This window comes from Parasteatoda tepidariorum, chromosome 8 (genome assembly GCF_982258835.1).
Source record: "Parasteatoda tepidariorum strain Cologne lab strain chromosome 8, Ptep-v5.0, whole genome shotgun sequence".
NCBI lineage: Eukaryota > Metazoa > Arthropoda > Arachnida > Araneae > Theridiidae > Parasteatoda > Parasteatoda tepidariorum.
Window position 1 is genome coordinate 62,842,116 of NC_141762.1, and position 17,459 is coordinate 62,859,574.

Here is a 17,459-nt window from a genome sequence, read left to right on the forward strand (position 1 = left end):
GTAGGTTCCTACTAGCAACATTTCAGAAGTTTCATAATCTGAAATAAATTACACTATTCTTGAAATAACATTTTAAAAATCTTTATTCTTCTGGATTTTTCAAATTCATGCCAAGATCAGAGTTATTGCAGATGTCAAATATAAATTTCAATGTTTAAAAAAAAAAAAAAAAAGAGCATGAAATTAATTTTCAGATTTTTATTTAGCATTATTTTCAGTAATCGCTCTTTGCGCTTTGAGATCACTTCTGATTGAAAATCTATACTCTGAAATTTAAAATTTTAATGAATTAATATCTATTAATCATGATTGTTAGTTATGCATAGATATTGTATTATATATTTTAAATGATTTACAGTTGATATTAGTTTAAATAGCATTTTCGAGTACCTGGTGTATAGTGACAGGTTTTACATTCCATTTCTATAAATTTAAATCATATGGTTGAGTGTCTTAAACTACTCTTTATGAAATATAGTTTGAAATATACTGTTATGATTTATTTTTAATGCTATTTAAAGTTTGATTTATAATTCTAAAATTTAACTATTTATAATCTGAGTTTCTAAAGAAAATCTGATTTAAATTATATTGTTTTTTGTTTTTTTTAACATAATCTTAAAATTATGAATCTTGTTACATCTAGAAATGGGTAGTAATTATTATATAATAGAAATGTTAAAGAATTTTGAACTTTTATGTTTTAGAATTTTCTCATCTATCTCACATGATAAATTTCAGACAAGCTTAATATTGAAAAAAAAATTTTTTTCAAGTTTGAATTAGCTTAGACCTCCGAAACAGAAACAATATGTCTCTTTCTCATTTAATCATTATATATCTTTTCGACCATTAAATATGTGCACTAAAGTTACTATTTTATTGTTCACAGGTGCTTGCTACAACTGATAAAGCTCTGAAGCACAAAGGAATAAGTTGTTTCATTGTTCCTAAACCAACCAATGGTCTCACATTAGGCAAAAAAGAAAACAAATTGGGTATTAAAGGATCATCAACTTGTAACTTAATTTTTGAAGATTGTAAAATTCCAAAAGAAAACCTCTTAGGGAAGCTAGGAGAGGGATTTAAAATTGCAATGGTAATTTCTTCAAGCTTATCATAGTTGATATTTCATTTTAATACAAATATGAAATTTTGTTTATAAATACAAAATTATTTCAGACCATTCTTGATGCTGGAAGAATCGGCATTGCAGGGCAAGCATTGGGAATTGCACAGGTGAGTGTTATAATAAACAAAAGAATGCTTCTTTCTTTTTTTAAAAAAAATGTCATGCAAAACCTTTACAGGCAAGTGTAGAACATAGTGTCGATTCATAATTTATTTTTAAAGAAAGCTTACTTTCCAAATGCAAAAAAAAAAGAATTATTAGCTTTAAATTTTTAAAATAAAATATAAAGTAACTTTGGAAGAATATGCATTAAAAGCGTTAAACCTTTATAATGAATCTGATTCTACTGCCAGGCAGATAAATGACCCCTGACCTGAAGGTCAATGGGTGAGGGATATGGGATGTGTTGCTCCCCTATTAGGGGGGCTGGAAAGGAGTTAAAATAGAGAATGATTCTCTCGTTAGGATCAGGGGTGATTGTATTCCATGTGTACCGGGGAATTCCAGGTTTTTCATATCATCCCTCCAGGACAGGTATAACGAGGAGAGGACATTGATTTGCGGACTTCCACAAATCAAAACTTATAATCAGAAATTTTTCTTACCACAATCTGAAATTTAAACTAAGAATTAAGTTCTAAAATTTAAATTTTTAAACCTTTGTTAACTCACATTAACTAGGCGTTTTCATACATGTGACTTTTCCCTAATTTTGGATTTTGACCATTTTTAATATTTTGAACTATGCCGGAATCCGCTAATACCGCGATTTGTATTCACACGATTTTAATATCAAACGTCGATATTTGTATTGATCTCATTTAAAAGTTAGTCATTGTGAATCGTATTCACGTGATTTAAGAATTCAAAATTACAATTTGTATTTACATGTTTTTGAAATCAGTATCGCGGTTCATTTTCACGAAAGTTTAAAATCTAATATTATTCCTATTCATGGGATCTAAAAATCATGCCTTGCGATTCATATTTGTGCGATTCAAAAGTCCGATATTGCGATTTGTATTTTCGCTTTCTTAAATCCAATATCGCGATTCATAGTTGCACGATTTTAAAATCCAAAAGTTTTTTTTTTTAATTATTTACTATAAAAGTGTGATATTGTTTATTGGTAAGTAATTTAATTATAAGTTTTAGTTCAAAAAGTTATATTAAATAATAATATTGCATATAAATTGATATCTTGTTATCAAGTTTTTGCACATAAAATTTTCTGTTTTTTTCACTTTATGTCACAATCACCCCTGGAGGATTTATCATGGACGAATGCAGGTAGAATTTAGGGAGCAATGTGGCTCCAGAAGTGAAAATGTGGATATGTTTTCTTAGAAATATGTGTAATTGCATATAATATATATTGTAATAGTCACAAACCTGAAATATATATAAGTGTGTGTGTATAAATATGAGTCCTGTTATCCTTCTGAGCCTACTAACACAAACTGCAAAGAAAAGTTTTCATTATGCTTATAGTAAATCAAAGACGAACATTAAAGGTTCAAAATTTCAAACTGATTTGTTAATTCAAATTAATATTTTGCATTTTGATCGGCAAAAATTTTGACCTCAAGCTTAATGATGTTAAAAAATATTTTGTGTTGAAAATATTTTCTCTACAAAATTGATCAATTTCTTTATAAATGACTCAATGAATGGATTTTATACTTTTTTTACTGACATATATAATAAATCAGATTTAACAGTTAAAATGGTTTTTCTCTCCAAAATTAATCAATCTATAACTCAATGTATTAGTTTTTAACTACTTGAGATACATTATAAATCCGAGTTAAAAATTTAAATAATCATTCTCTGTAAAATTGGCTAATTGATCTAAAACTCAATGTAATTATTTTAATTTATGTAATTATTTTATTGTCACATATTTTTCTCAATTTTTCTTTCTTAATTTTTTGCAGTATCTATAAATAATTTTTCTGTTATAGGGGGTTCTTATATTGCCCAATCAAAATGCAATAATTCATGATATATCACCCACTTGAAGAATTTATACCCTAAACTAAATAAAGCAAAACTAATTAGCATGTATTCTAATGGAGCAAAGCTTATAAAATAATTTTTTATTGCTCATTTAGGCTTGAAATACAGGAATGTATAATTTAAAAAGTTCTTAAACCCAAAAGTGAGCTACAGTCATTACTACATTAGCTACTACATTAGCAGTATAATAAAAAAGCCACCTAGAAGAAATTTTAACTATTTTAGTAGTTAGAATATCAACGCAATATGGGGGGGGGGAAACGTTACAAGTTTATGAAACTCTTAACAATGTAAAATACTTCATTACAATCAAAGAGTGAAGAATAAACTGACTAAATATACTGATTATCTGAAATTGATAGGATTTTCTTTCTTAGTAGGTATGTCATAATAAGGAATAAATTTTTAACCTTTTGATTGTATACACAAAATGGAGATTAGGGTTAAATCCAATTGCTCGGTTGTATATTTTCTTCGTCATTCAATAGAGAAACTGTACTGAACTAGACTTTTATTGTCAATCTAGTAGAAATGTGATCAATAACCTAATATAAATATTATATTGCTGATATTGACCCCTGTAGCATAGATTTTTAAAACTTTCTGCTACAATTCTTTTTACACTAATACCTTACTGAAAGACGATGTTAATAGTAACAAATATATATATTACTTATTTAAAGTAACATAAGTGCTTTGTGTTTACAAAAAAAAGCCTTTATGTATAGAATTAAACTGAATCTAATTCTTTTCAACTGTATTTTTTTTAAATTACATATAAAACAATACATAATCTAATATTATGTGCGATATTCTCCTGTTTTGAGGAGGAAAGAAAAATTATTATTATTAATTATAAAAATTAACTAATTATTTCCTTTTTCACATTTTGTGAATAATAATCACGTTTAAAAAAGCAATGAAATCCATGGCAGTGACTACCGAAAAAAGAATCACACAAATCAGACTCTTCAAAAAGGGATTACTCAAATGTGTGTATTAAATAATGTCATATAAAAAATGTATTATTTTAAGAACTTGGGGGAAATTAAAAGCAATAACTGCTGAAAAATTGATAAGAACATTGCATCAAAATGTAAATACTCTGCATGATTCGAACTTCTTGCATTATATAATATTTATTGGAATCTTTAAAAACCATGTATAAATTAATATCAATAACAGTCAAAAAACATTTGAAACACCACATGGATTTACGATGCAATCTGCGTGAATTAAGAGTGTCAAAAAAGTGATTAGATATTTAAATGTGTGATATGAATTTGACATGTCAAAATAATATTAATCTCAGTATTAAAGATAAATTACATGTGTCGTAATATCAGTATTTTTTTTTTAAAGAAAGTCTTGAGAATATTAAAAGTAACATGAAATATATTGGAATTTAAAAAAACGAAGAAAAATTTGTAGCAATAATTGTCAAAATTGATCAAATCATTGCATGTATTTCCGCTGAAATCTGCTTGAGCTGTAAGCGATTTATTGAAGACTGCGTGGTTTAAAACGCTAGTATGCTAATGGTATGTTAAAAATATAGAATAAATTTTATTTCAACTAAATAAAAGAAGGACAAACATACCACCATGATTTATTAATTCTTTTGCTACAAATCTGAGTTCGTAACAAAATTCTTACTCACAGTCATACCAATTTTTTTTTTTGTAAGGAGAAAAAATCATGAGCGTTTCTTTCCCCTCTAAAATGCAAGAAATGCATATTTAGAAAATAAAGAAAGCTAAAAAAGAAAATAAAGAAAGAAAAAAGAAAAAAAGCATTGTTGGAAAAACTCTGCTGAAAAAAAAAAACTTACTAAAAGTTCTGCGGGTAAGAAAACCAAAATTTTTTGCTTCTCAAATGAAAAATTCTTTCTACAAGAACTCTGTATTGTTCTGCAACAATGTCTTAGTGATACTGCCACTGCAATATTGACAAATAAAAACGTTAATTCATTCGTTTGACTTAAATTCATTCATTTTGTTTATGTATTTAAAATGCCTTTTTTTTCAAATTCTGACTGCTGATTTACTTTAATAGTCTGTATTTCATATTGTTCATATATTTTAGGCTGCCCTTGATTGTGCTATTCAATATGCTTCACAAAGATTAGCTTTTGGAAATCCTATACTTAGTAAACAAGCAATACAGGTAATATTTATTGTTTAAATTAAATTATATTTTTAATGCTACAGTTTACATAAGAATTATTATTTAAATGTTACAGTTTACATAACAATTATTATTTAATGCAAAATAATTATTAGATTATTGTACAGTGCGCCAAAATAAAACGGACCACTCTGGATAACTTTTGATCTATTGATCGGATCTTCACGTTCTAGGACTGAAACTTAATATTTCAAGGGGGTGACTTCAAATGTGCTAATGAAATTGTCAGGTGCCACAAACTTATATTTCAAAGGGGATGGCATTTTACCGAGTAAAATTCCTAATTTGTCCGAATCATGAATAGGTATGATATTCGTTTTCTTAAATGAAAAATTTTTTGTTGCTAATATTTCACTATGTGCTATATTCCACCACAGATTTAAAGGTTTTATATACAATTTTTCCATTAATGATCAGCACTTTGTCTGTGACGTAAACACTAAACTGTTGTGAAGAACTTGGGTTCGATATCCAGTGGCGACTTGAAACCCTTCAGATTGATATATACCAGCTTGTCTAGGAAGTGAAGGCGGTTTGTGCGCAATATTGACCTTATTGCATCAATCAGACCATTGGTGAGGAAATAGAGGATCTTTAACCTTCATGAATCCCTTGACAAAAATAAGCTATTGCTTTCCTTTTAGATTTAGTCGATAAATAACGAACCATTAAATACACAAATATAAAAAAGAGAAATAAATTAATTCGGCCAAGAGGAAGATATAAAATTTTCAATTATCCAGCAAATCGAATAGATAGTTTGAGGTCACACATACGTCACATGAGCACCAGAGTTGAAGGCAAACAAAGAATGAAAAAGACTCTAGATATTAGTTTATATAAATATTAACATAGAGAATATTATAGAATATTAACATTAAAACATGACCCAATTATTTTTTCTTTAAAATTTGGTTCTTGTTCTGGATAAAAGATGGAAAAAAATACAGATTTTTTATTAAACTTGAGGGTTAAACAAGAAACAATCAGGCACATTTAAAATGTCAGGGACAAATTCATCATTAACTGTCATGAGGGTATGTGGCTGCAAAAAAAAATCCTAATTCACCTGCTAATCGTCGGTGAGATTTAGGAAAAATAATTTTTTATATCATTTTAAAGTGTGTAATTTTTCATGGCAAAATACAAAATTTGAGCAAAATTGTTTGAATAGTACCTGAGAAATCAAATTTTGAAAAAGTCATAAATTTGAAATTCGGTTTTTCAGAAACTATTTAACCCATTTCGCTCAAATTTTGTATTTTGCCATATAAAATTGCACATTTAAAAATGATATGAAAGTTGTATGCTTTTCTATTCAAAACTTTCTTTTTGATTATTTTTTAATCATTTAATCAAAAAATAATATTTACAAAAATTTCTTTTTGGCATGGAATTATCTTTGAATAAACAAATTTTATAATTGTGTCCAATAATTTTTCTTTTTCCTTAAAAATTGCTCGATATATGGCATAATACACTAAAAATAAAATTAATCTTATGGGGTTCAAACTTTTGATTACTCTTCTGACCAAACTATAGGGACAATATTTCCAAGATTGTGTCTAGCCCCTATATTTTGAAGGTCAGAAACCCGAATCCGTCGAAAAAAAGGTATGTTTATTCTGAAAAAGTACGTTTTTGTGTTCGATTTCAAAACTTAAAATATAATCTACACTGATTAAGTAGCATATTTGAGGTCACCCCCTCGAGCTATTAAGAATGAGTCATAGTAAGTGAAGATCCGAACATTAGATCAAAGATAAAGTTATTCAGGGTGATCCTTTTTTGGTGCGCACTGTACAGACATTTTTATTATTATTTAAATATTTGATGTTCTCTATTCTTCTAAGATGAAACTGGCTGATATGGAAACAAGATTAGAAGCTGCTCGTTTGCTAACATGGAAAGCTGCCATGTTGAAAGATGCTGGACAAAATTTCACAAAGGTATGAATTTAAATAATTTTTATTAATTTATTACTTACACCAAAACCTACGATTTTCTAATGAGGAAATGGAATTCTAAATCGATGTGAAACCTATAATTTTCAACCAAATATGTACTGTGCTTAAAGTAAAAGTTGAATTTAAAATACAGATTTTAATGTGATTAATAATTTTTTGGATTTAAAATTTAAGAATCAAATTTAATTTAAAAAACAGAATTCATCAAAAAATTATTTTTACTTTAATGTTTAAAACAAAGGAGAATGACATAAGGGTTTGTTTCCAATTGAGACTACACAATTTTAAATCTCGATAGTAATTGGTTTAGTCATATACTGCTATAGGTGCATAAACTTCTATCAAAAAATATCAACAGTGTATGATGAATCATTACTTATAACCATCACAATTCTGTAGTTTAGTGTAAGGATAATTTTTGTATAAGTTGTCAATCTGGTAGAAACTTTATCACCAACCTAATATATATTTTGCAATTCATATTGATGATTTGTACAAATAATGATTAGATTTTAATTCATTTTTCTTTTTGTATTGAGCACAAGTTTTTTATGGTATTTATTCAATAAAGGTGTAAAAATGTTAAATTAAAAAATATGTGAACAAAATTTAATATACAATGAATTAGAAAAATTTTAATTTACTTTTTTTCTTGCATCTTTGTGCATTGGGCAGAGGTTTTATAATATTCAATAAAGGTGTAAAAATTTTAATTCGAAGAATATGCGCACAAAATTTAATATACATTCTAATTTGGTTAATGGAAACCTTGACTTATTGAGATCCCATGTAAAACAAGAAAATATTTTAGTACATGATTGTTAAGATAGATTTATACTCGACCTTCAAATTCAATTCTCGATGTTCAAATTTACGATTGTTGCAAATTTTGTCTCTAAAACTTTTAAACATAAACCCTGAAATATTTAATAATTTACATCATAATAGATTTTGAAATTTGTAAGTTATATACTATTTAAATCAAAGTATAATTTGCTTCCTTAAGAAAATGTGAAATGAAGAATTACATAAGAATTAACGTGATAGGAATTAAGTGACTAATTTAATCAACTTTCTCGATACCTTTTTTTTTTTTAAATTTTTTTTTTAACATTATGAATTTAGTAGTTGATTCATTGAAGTCATAATATATGTTAGAAAAAGCTGTGTTAAATGTTAATTATTAAATTTTAATTTATGTTTGCTTAATTTAGTTGCCATTTTAGTTTTGGAAAGGGATGAGAGTTTTTGCTGTTGGAAATTTAGCTTCCCCCCTCCCCTGTTCTTATTTATTTGTATAATAATTTATTTTGTATGAATACAGAAATAATTATAGAAAATACATAGAAATAATTTATGTAATTAAATAATTTCTTTGTATGAGATTTCATGCCCAAAAATGCTGTTTATCATACAATTTTCGATGATTTTGATTGAATACACTTGATTCAATAATATGTTATACTTTATAGCTATTTGTTACATTAAAAATAGAAAACTGATGACCCGTGTGAATTATAGTCTCTTGAAAGTTTACTTTCTATGTATTTTCTTTTGACTCAATAACCCTAGCAACAATTTTACATTGACCCCAATTGGGCTCAAAATTGGCTAATATGGAACCCTTAAGAACATGTACCAAGTGTATTTTGGGATGTCTAGATTTTTCAATATTGGTCCTAAAATGACTTTCAATATTGGAACAAGATTCATTTCTATCTAGGAGAAATATTGAAAAATCTAGACATCCCTATGTTTACTCAACATGATAAGTCTATTAAGTGCCTACATGGAAAATGATATTGGGCTGTTATTAAAAGCCATTGTAGGACCAATATTAGCTCGTAAATTGTTGTTTGAGGCATGCATGTTCAAATCAAGCCTATGTGGGGCTAGGCTAAAGGATCCTGTTGTGTTTGATCTAGACCGTTCATCAAAGTACAGTAGGGAACCGATTGTCCGGAACGATCGGGACCATCGCTATTCCGGATAACCAATTTTTCCGGTTTTCTGAATCGCTACAAAAAGCCGTTTTTTTTATTGTTAAACCCAAGTAAAAAAAAAAAAATATTTGGAAATAATCTTAAAAAGAAAAAAAGAAGATGAAGTAATACACTAATGATCATTTCAAAAATGATGGTAAGTTAAATATCTTTCAAAAAAGAAAGAAAAATCCTAAAATCTTAAGAGGAAAAAAAAAAAAATTTAAAAAGGGCGGGGAAATTTATTGAATTTCGTTCCGGTTTTTTGGTTTTCCGGATAACGGGTTCTGTACTGTATATGCGTTCCTATTGAGGTGGTCTTCCTGTCGAGATTCACATGTTTAGATCATGTACGAAAGTCACCTTTGTAGACTGATTACAAGTCACCTATGAAGAGTGAGACAAGCCTGCCTGCGAGCATCCTTTGTGGAGCTAAGTTACCGACAATGTCACCCTTCATCTATTAATTGGTAACTCAAGGTAGAATCAAGTTAACATATCTTATATACTAGGGAACTGGAATTTAAAAGTTGGTAGTGTTAATTATGCTACGGACTCCATGTTGTAAAGCTACAAGGGTCCTATATAGAAATTAATATTGTTCCTATGATCAAAACCATTCGTGGACCAATATTAAAAATTTAGACTCCCCAATAGTCGCCCCATATTTTAAACCTATAAAGGTCCTACATAAAAATAAATATTTGGCCAGAATATCAAGCCATTCTAGGACCTATTATTAGAAAACTTTTACATCTCAATCTCGGTCCGATATTGAAAGCCATTCTATGACCATTGGCTAGAAATATATAAAACCATTATAGACGTATTAAGGACCAGTTTTGTATTTACAGCTATTGAACCTGGAAAGACTTAAAATACTTTAATAATATTCATTCCTATATCTAGTTCCTTAATAAGTGATTTACAATGCAAACAAATCTACCTAAAACAGATTTTTCTTTTTTGCTTATAAAACTTTTTTTGTTTATTTAACAACAGTCCAAAAATTCACATTTTGAAAATAAATATTTTTTTTATTTGTCTATTAAGCTTGTGATAGTTCATATAAAATATCGGTAAAATTGTACACAATTGAAAGAAAATTTTTGTTCACGATTATTTATTATGAAATAAGGAAACTACTGCGTAAATGCTTTGTCTTAAAACTCTCTGCTGATCCAATTATCTTGAAAATCAATTAATAGAACAATTAAACACACATATTTTAAAAAGGAAAAATTACTTTTATTCATTATACGGCTTTTGGGGGTAATGCGGTGCGATTTGGCATAGAAAACTAAGCGATCTTAAAAATTTATTCTTTTTCTTGATATTGCAGGATGTTAAAAAATAGATTGCTAAAGCTGCACTTGAGCTATTGGCTACATTTTAGAGTGGGCTTAGAAGATGCAACTGCGCAATCTGATTAAGCACTCTCTTTACAGCATTATTGGAAATGATTATCACCTTCATCAAAATGGCAAGTTTCTAGTCAAAATTTATGTTTGATGTTGAAAGAGTTAAAAATTTGATTGATAAAGCTGCATTTGAACTATTTGCAATATTTCAGAATAGGTTACAGAAAACGTGATGTGCAATCCAATTAAACAGTCAGTATTTACTTTATTACTGGAAATGATAACTACAAACATTTTCACCTAAAGCCATGGTGGCTCAAGGGATAGAGCGCTCTCCTTCCAATTAGATGAACCGGCTTTGAATCTCAGCAATGGCTGGTGGATACGAATTCCGCTCCCAGGTCGTACTGAGTGCGAGCTGCGAAATATCCTCAGTGGTAGGCATATAATGGGTTTAGAGACCTCTGACCATCAGGCTAACCATGGAAGGTTTTCCTCTTCATGAAACGCAAATGCGGGTTAGTTCCATCAAAAAGTCTTCCACAAAGGCAAATTTCTCCCAACACTTGATTCAGGAGTTCCCTTGTCTTCTGGTTTAGATTCAAAATTTCAAGTCAAGGTAGTTGAACATTGGTAGTCATAAACTCTTTGACAAGTTCTGGAGTAGAAAATTGAATTACGAAGAGCACTGCATGTTTTGATTTTATTGAAAAAGTAGCACTATAGAGTTATATTGATGGCTATCCGCCCATGAGATTTGAAAACAACTAAATATGGATTTTAAAGAAAAGCATTTATTTTTTTTACCTTTTAGGTTTTATCTAAGGGCTATAAAATATCGGGTTAATTGTACAATTCTATATATGGCCTATATTGGTTAAGTAACAGCTATAAAAAATTGGGTCAATCGGTCAATTGTTAGTTATGTTGGTTTATATTGGCTTAATAACGGCTGTAAAACATTCGTTGAGTTGGACACTTCTGTATCGAACTGACACAGGCTGAATAACGGATATAAAATATCAGTTGAACTTCACAAATCTGTATAGGGCCAATATTGGCGAAATAAGAGCACAAGAGCAATAAAATATTGGATCAATTGGACAATTCTATACAGGAAAAACTTTTGCTGAATAGTGGTAATGCTAAATAAAATATCAGGGGAGTTGAACAATTCTATATACCGCCTATATTGGTTAGTAACGGCTATAAAATACCTGGTCACTTGGACAATTTGAAATAGGCTTTATATTGGCTGAATAATAGGGCCCACAATGACAATATAACAGCTTTAAAATATCGGGTGAATCATACAGTTTTACCTATGGTCTATATTGGCTGAGTTATGGCTATAAAATTTCGAAACAATCGGACAATTCTATGCAGGATTTATATTGGCTGAATAACGGCTATAAAACATTGGTTGAGTCTTGACACTTGTATATGGAAAGGATATAGGCTGAATAACAGCTTTAAAATATCGGGTGAACTAAGCAAACCTGTATAGGGCTGATATTAGGTAAATAAAGGAAATAAAATATTGTGGGAATGTTGTTAACAATTTTATATAGGGTAAACATTAGCTGAATAGTGGCTATAAAATATCAGGTGAATCCAACATTTCTGTATCAGTCCAATATGAAGAAAATAATGGCTAAGCTAAGATTGGTGAACATTGGCCCAATGAGTTCTCGAGTTATTTTGATCCTAGGGAATGTTCAGCATTTCTTTGGTTATATCAATAGAAAAATTTATAAGTGAAAAATTATATTTCAGGAAACTTCCATTCAAATACTTTCTACTTTTGAGACATATGTAACTTTTCTAAATACTGATTTTTGATTCAGTAGTGTTCAGTATATGTATCATATTTACCAGTTTTAAATGTAACATTCATACAAAGCTGTCTATCTGTCATACTACCTTTGAGACAGCAACATTTACTACTTTCTTATGATCCAGTAGTGCTAATTTATTTATTTTAATTGTTAAAGAAATATTATTTTTCAGGAAGCTGCAATGGCTAAACTTACAGCTTCTGAGACTGCAACATTTGTGGCACATCAGGTAATATGTTCCGGACATATGTATATAAATAAATTTATAAAACAAATTGTATAATTACAATTCTATTTTTCAAAACTGACCTTATTGTAAGACCCCTTTTGTTTTTCAATGCACGCATGCAATAAAAATACTAATAACATCCAAAAAATATGTCTTGATTTTTTTGCATATAATGCAGTTTGGCTTTATAGACTTTATTAATGCAGATGAACTAAGCGAAAAATACAGCATTCATAATTTGTAAATTAAACTTTAATAGAATAAATTTAGGACAATGTAATTTATGCCTTTCTCATTAAAAGTATAAAGTATTGTTTAAAACTTTTAAAGAATTTCATCAAAATATATTGCACACTTTACACAGTCCTATTGTATTCTAAAGCAGAGGAGCGTAAATTGATCTTAAAATGTAACAAACTTAAAATTTATTACTTGTGTAGTTCAATAGAGTTATCAAATATTAGCATATCTCATTTCAGTACATTAAGTTGTTATTTAGTTTATGTAAGAGTACATAGTTATGTTATTTTGTAACATGGCACCTTAGTAGTACAGAAGCAAATACTTTAATCAATTTGCTCTTGATAATCAGCCAAATAATTCGATTATTCAGTAATATTTTTTTCTCCAAATAAATTAACTGGAGTTGTTTTAACAGCATGCATTGTTTATTTTAGGCTATTCAAATATTAGGTGGTATGGGCTATGTAACTGACATGCCTGCTGAAAGGCATTACAGAGATGCAAGAATAACAGAAATTTATGAAGGTACAAGTGAAATTCAAAGGATTGTTATTGCAGGGAATCTTACTAAAGAATATGGGCTCAACTAACACTTACCAAATCATAGAAATGTATTACTTGAAATTTATATTGTTTTAAATGTACCTGAATTTTTATTGTTTTAAATGAAATAGATATATACCCCATTGTTTTAAATATACTTCACCTTTTTGACTAAAGCTCTGATCAATTTGTACGTAATTTTTATAACAATAAAATATGTATTTTGCACAATGGTTTCTATTTTAAATTTATTAGGATAAATAAAATATTTACACCATATTTTAAAGCATTTATAATCATAACACTTCAGAATTTGTTGTCTTATCACTGTCAACTTCTACTACTATGGAGACTATATGATCTCCAGGAACCATGGCCAAACCAAGCACACGAGGTTCTTCAACCGTACTATCATCACCTAAATTAAAATTAAATGAACATGAGTTTTTCATAAATAAAATTACATTTCAAAAATTTATTATTTTAAGTTAATATTACTAGCTGTTGGTAAAATGCAATTCATTATAAGAACATCAGCTTTGCCCAATCGAACAATCCGTCTTATTTAAATACAGTAATGAAGATAATACAGATTCAATATGAAGATAATATATTCAATAATGTACATGTCTGGGGATTTTGGTAGCCAGCGGCACTCTTCGGAATTTAGACACTTCCGCTGGCCACCAAAATCCCCAGACATGAACTTTATTGAACATATTTGGGATGCCTTCCAACGTGATGTTCAGAAGATATCCCCACCCCCTCTTACTCCCACTGGTTTATGGACAGCCCTGCAGGATTCATGGTGTCAATTATCTCCATCACTACTTCACACATTGATCGAATCCATGCCACGTCGTGTTGCGGCGCTTCTGCGTACTCGCGGGTACCCTACACGATATTAGGCAGGTATACCAGTTTTTTTGGCTCTTCAGTGTATTACTTAGTGTAGCTCTGGTTAAGCTAATAATTTTAGTAGGGATCCCAAATTCTGCCATTGCTTCCTGTAGTTTATCTCTCTTTATGCTGTTGTAAGCAGCTTTAAAGTCCATAAATAAATGAAAAGTTTTGATAAGTTTTTTCTAAAATTTGTTTTAGGGTGTGAATTTGATCTCTAATAGATCTTTGTGATCTAAAACCCCATTGGTAGTCTCCAATTATTTTGTCGCTAAAAGGGAGAAGTCTTACAAAAAGCAAGTTGACCCCTATAGTTACGACATTCAAGTTGGTCTCCTTTCTTAAGTATGGGGCAAATAAAGCCTCCTTCCCATTCAATGGGCAATTTCTCCGTATCCCAAATTTTAACCATGATATTATAGATGGTGTTAAGAAGCTCTGGTTCATCAGTTTTTAGTAACTCAGATGGTATACAGTCGGGACCAGCCGACCTATTGTTAAGTTTTTAAATAGCTAGGACAACCTCATCCTGGGGGGATGTCTACGTGTTGAACTGGGTTCAGTTCTTCAGGGCTGTTCTCTAAGTTGAGAGTCTCATTTTTTGCTTCAAGCAAATCTTGAAAGTAGCATTTCCAAACTTTAAGCATGTGATGAAGTTCGTCCGCAAGTTCTCCATCCTTATTTCTGCAGGTGTTGGATTTTGGCTTAAATTCTCTTCTCATATTATTTACTAGTTTATAGAACCTCCTACATTCTTTTTGGTTATTCCGGCTTTCAATGAGTTTCAGAGATTCCTCTGATATGCTCTTTTCTTTATGTAATTTCTTTTCTGTTTCCCTCAGATCCTTGTATTTTTCCTCATAACTTCTGATATAATGTCTTTGTATCATCAGTCTGTAGGCTTTGTTCTTTTCCTCAGTAGCTCTTCTGCAATCGTCATCGAACCACTCTTCTCTGGTACTACGTTCTAAGCATGGAATGGTTTCACGTGCTGATTTTAAAATGATTTCCAATTAACTGAATTCCAATCAAAGATGCTATTTGAATTTTCTTTTTCCAGTTCAATGCATCTAGATAGTTTGCGCTTGAATTCTTTAAGGATGCTGGGATCATATAATTTAGAGATATCTACTTTAGGAATGGTGTTTTCCTTCTTAGAGTCAAATTTCTTACATAACCTAAGTCTAACTTTGGAGATGACCAGAATATGGTCGGTGTCTACATTTGCTCCTCTGTATAGCTTTTCGCATCTAACACATTGCTACGATGTCTTGTATCTACAAGTACATGGTCTATTTGATTAAAGGTTAAACCGTTTGGGGATAGCAGGTGTACTTGTGTATTTTCTTATGTGGGATGGGAATGCTGTACTGGATACAAACATATTCTCTAAAACAGCAGAATCAAAAAGTCTCTGTCCTGTTTCTGTTAGTCGCTGGATGTAGATTTTCAGCAGAAGCATAGGATCTAATAAATTGTCTCTTCCAACCTGAGCATTGAAGTCTCTAAGAACCAGATTTACATCCTGGACAGGGCATGAATCGTAACACTTCATAAGTAGGTCATAAAATAGATGTTTTTCCTCCTCGTCTTTGTCTTCTGTTGGTGCATGGGCACAGATCAATGTGGTATTGTAATGTCTTCTCCTGATTCTGATTTTGCACATCCTCATGCTTATGGCCTGAAAATCAATAACTAGGTTTCTTAGTTTTTTGCTTACGATGTATCCGACACCAAACTAGTGGGATTTTTCTTGGCAGATATAGTTAACTCTGCAATCCTTCCTATCCAAAATGCCTTGTCCCAGCCATGTGATCTCCTGGATTGCTAGGATATCAGTATCATAGTTTACAAGTACTTCAATTAAGTTTTTCAGGGCACCTCCTTTATACAGGGTGCGAACACTCCAAGTGCCAATTTTCAAGTCCCTTTCCGTTCCAAGTCGTTATGGTAGAGTCCGGCCGGTTTCCACGTATTGTTGAGGTTTCTGAACTGGAAGTTTTTTACAGTGTGGGGTAGTTGGCCCCACGCCAAACCCCCAACCTGGAAGACCAGAGTGTACCTCTTTGTCTGGTGTCTCCCCTCCGACCTGTCCGCCTTGGGTGACCCTGCCAGTAGCTAAGCTACCGCCGGCATAGCTCTCGGGATCGACCACACACACAAAACCACGATATGGTGGGAACACCGACGGGTAGATACTTATAAAAAACGATAGATACTTATAAAATACGATATGAAATACGATAGATACTTATAAAATTATTTGCTGTGATGAGATGCAACAGTTTCTTAGTTTTTCTTTTAACTTAGATTTTAATTAACTGCACTTATGTTTTATAAAAGGACAGTGTATTTATATACTTAGATATTAGAACTTCTACTAATCTATTTGTTCTTTAATATTTGCTATTTTTGACAAAATTTACTTAATCAATCGCGATTATATCTTAAAAGAAACTTTAGTCGAATTGTTGAGATGCAATATCTGCATACCGTCGGTAATATAGATAGACTTCCATTGCACTTGACATTATTAAAAACATGTATATAGAAAAAATTTTGTTTGTTTGCATTTGCATACTACTATTTTAATTCACATTGCACGGATTTCGATAATAAACTCTTAATTCAAAAAATTTTTTAAAAAAGTATAATCGATGGCATAAAAAGAAAAGATTCTACTTTCTACAGTCCTGATGTTGTTGAAAATTAAGTCAGTATTTTTTTTAAGAAGTTATGCCTGCGAGATTGAAAAAAGAAAATTGTTTTAAGAAAACACCGAAGCCTATCAATACAATGCAAAAATACTTATATTTCTAATTTATTTGCGGCTTCACTGGACTACGCTTTTTGAAAAATATTTTATAGAGTGATAAAAAATTAAAAACTTAATATTGTAGAGTTTTAGATATTTAGCAAACATTTTAATGTTATCACAAAGAGAGGTAGTACAAAGCAAAGTTTCATATCAACTTTTTAATCATTTACACGCAGTTGTGTGGAAAATAACTTTAAATCAAATTCACAAAACAAATTACATTATACATTCGATCGTAGA

At 30.1% G+C, this 17,459-nt stretch overlaps 2 protein-coding genes across 4 annotated transcripts in view; one reads left to right on the forward strand and one right to left on the reverse strand.

The window, feature by feature from the left end:
- Positions 1–13,732, forward strand: part of LOC107450516 (Activator-recruited cofactor subunit 42) — a 35,912-nt gene extending 22,180 nt beyond the window's left edge. Inside the window, exons 6-11 of one of the 2 annotated variants that reach the window (XR_015435861.1) lie at positions 893–1,099; positions 1,183–1,239; positions 5,237–5,317; positions 7,192–7,287; positions 10,630–12,715; positions 13,393–13,732. Coding sequence is in view for 1 of the 2 variants with exons in the window: in XM_087168991.1 (XP_087025117.1) it covers positions 893–1,099; positions 1,183–1,239; positions 5,237–5,317; positions 7,192–7,287; positions 12,659–12,715; positions 13,393–13,548 (654 nt within the window). In the remaining variant the exon portion in view is untranslated. The remainder of the gene's footprint in view (positions 1–892; positions 1,100–1,182; positions 1,240–5,236; positions 5,318–7,191; positions 7,288–10,629; positions 12,716–13,392) is intronic. The other variant, XM_087168991.1, reaches the window with a different exon arrangement.
- Positions 13,723–17,459, reverse strand: part of LOC147806197 (uncharacterized) — a 45,603-nt gene continuing 41,866 nt past the window's right edge. For both annotated transcript variants that reach the window (XR_015435863.1, XM_087168992.1), the window contains exon 2: positions 13,723–13,919. Coding sequence is in view for 1 of the 2 variants with exons in the window: in XM_087168992.1 (XP_087025118.1) it covers positions 13,854–13,919 (66 nt within the window). In the remaining variant the exon portion in view is untranslated. The remainder of the gene's footprint in view (positions 13,920–17,459) is intronic.